General features: G+C 42.8%; 1 protein-coding gene across 1 annotated transcript in view; it reads right to left on the reverse strand.

Moving 5' to 3' along the window:
• Positions 1 to 1,620, reverse strand: part of LOC109316440 (aldose reductase-like) — an 8,370-nt gene extending 6,750 nt beyond the window's left edge. Inside the window, exons 1-2 of the mRNA XM_019544520.1 lie at positions 1,341 to 1,620; positions 171 to 293 (exon numbers count right to left, since the gene is read on the reverse strand). Of these exons, the coding sequence (XP_019400065.1) occupies positions 171 to 293; positions 1,341 to 1,382 (165 nt within the window). The 5' untranslated portion in view covers positions 1,383 to 1,620. The remainder of the gene's footprint in view (positions 1 to 170; positions 294 to 1,340) is intronic.
• Positions 1,621 to 1,852: the final 232 nt, after the last annotated feature.

A 1,852-nucleotide genomic window follows, 5' to 3' on the forward strand; every position in this document is an offset into this window, starting at 1 on the left:
CCCCCCCCGGGCCACACTCCAGCCACTTGCTACCCCACAGGCCCCACAGAGGCTGATATGCCCCAGGCCCCACACACCCCTAGGGACGGCTCTGCCTCCACACTTCCCCAAATATGTACACATATCATCATCCTTCAGACATAATTTCTCCCATGGGACAGACAGATTACCTGGTTATTGACAGGTCTGTATTTTAAATCAGGTTTACTCAAGAGCTGCTCAATCTGATTAGAATTAAAGTTGGAGATTCCAATGGTTTTCACCAGCCCAGCATCCACCAGCTCTTCCATAGCCTGAGGAGACAACAGATTCATATACTATATATAACTAAGCTCTCGTTTACACAGAGAAATGGCCTGGTATAGTTACTTATATTGTAAACTCTTTGGGGAAGACACCTTCTTTTGTTCTGGTGTCTGTACAATGGCTAGCACAGTAGCACTCTAATATATATGAGGAGGACTCCTAGGTGTTATAGTATTATAAATAAATATTAACGACAACCTTTTTGTATGCATACTCCATTACAGTTATACCAGCACATTATACCTATAACATCCTACAAAGTCTTCTTTATTCTTCCAAGTCATCAATAATGCTTCCTCTGCTTTGTTCCTTAGCTGACAGAATGGAAAGGATAACAGATACCCAAGTGCCACCTCTCAGTATGGTGACTGTCTCATTTTCCCCTCACTAGGTTGTATCTAATACATTTGAATATACTGGGCACATCCCCATGAGCATGCACATGCGGTTTGTGGTGCTTCAAAGCAGCTCAGAATGCTGCAAACTGCACATAGCACACATGCAAGTGTTTACCATGCTGCCACATATTTTGGCTGCCAGCCAGGCTGCAAGCAGCTGGCTCGGCACCACTGCTGCCCCAGGAGGTCCCCAGAACCCCAGGAGGTCCCCAGAACCACAGGTGCTGATCCCAGCCTCCCCTACCCCACTCAAGTCACTTTGCTGTGCACCAGTGCGCATGTGCAGGGGCATTCCTGGGGACAAATAGCAGTGGCATAAATATGTGCTGCAGCTATTTGTCCCACAGGAAACCCATGCCCCTGCATGTGCACATTAATGGGGATGCTCCCACAAAGTCTCTGTTGATACTCCCTCAAAAAAGTGCTAAAAAAGTAGACATGAAAACATTTAAATTGACTGGAATAACACAGAAAGAAGCCTAGCAAGTAGAACAATCAACTGTCCTGTATTCCTGATGTCGGAAAGTCCCTAAAAAATGTTGCCACCATGAAAAGACATGCAACTTGTTTCCCAGGATTTCAAACTAGCAAATAAACATAGAAACATAAGAAATCTTTCACTACCAGTGAACCTACCTCCCATGTGTCCAGAAAATTGGTGTTACTAGGAATTATCATGCCATTTTCATCCAGAGGAAATGGTTCCTCTCCCTCCTATCATTGCGAGACAAAGATAATTTAAAGATATGCTGAACGTTCTATTGTAAAACAAAAAAAATCTACAAGCAAGTGATGCTGGACATCCTGTTTTCAACTTGTGTGAGTTAAAAAGAGCCAAATATAATAATCTCTATATACAAAAAATTTACAATCAAATCAATCCTTTGAGATACTAAGTATTATGCTCAGGCAATGAGAGGGCAAAAGTCTAAAAGTATATGAAGGGTGTAAAAACAAACCATCAGTAGAGAAATGAGATAATCAGGAATTCAGTACCAAACACTGTCAGAAAGAAATGTTCCAGAAGAAGCTGACAGACAAGCACTGAACTTTGATGAGGCAACGGACTTGGATTTGATTTGGACCAACAGCATCCTATTCCAGAAGGGCCTCTGGGAATGCTGAAAAAACAAGAAAATGGCCAGGAA

This window comes from Crocodylus porosus, unplaced genomic scaffold, assembly GCF_001723895.1.
Source record: "Crocodylus porosus isolate Cpor-Errol unplaced genomic scaffold, CroPor_comp1, whole genome shotgun sequence".
In the NCBI taxonomy this organism is placed as follows: Eukaryota; Metazoa; Chordata; order Crocodylia; family Crocodylidae; genus Crocodylus; species Crocodylus porosus.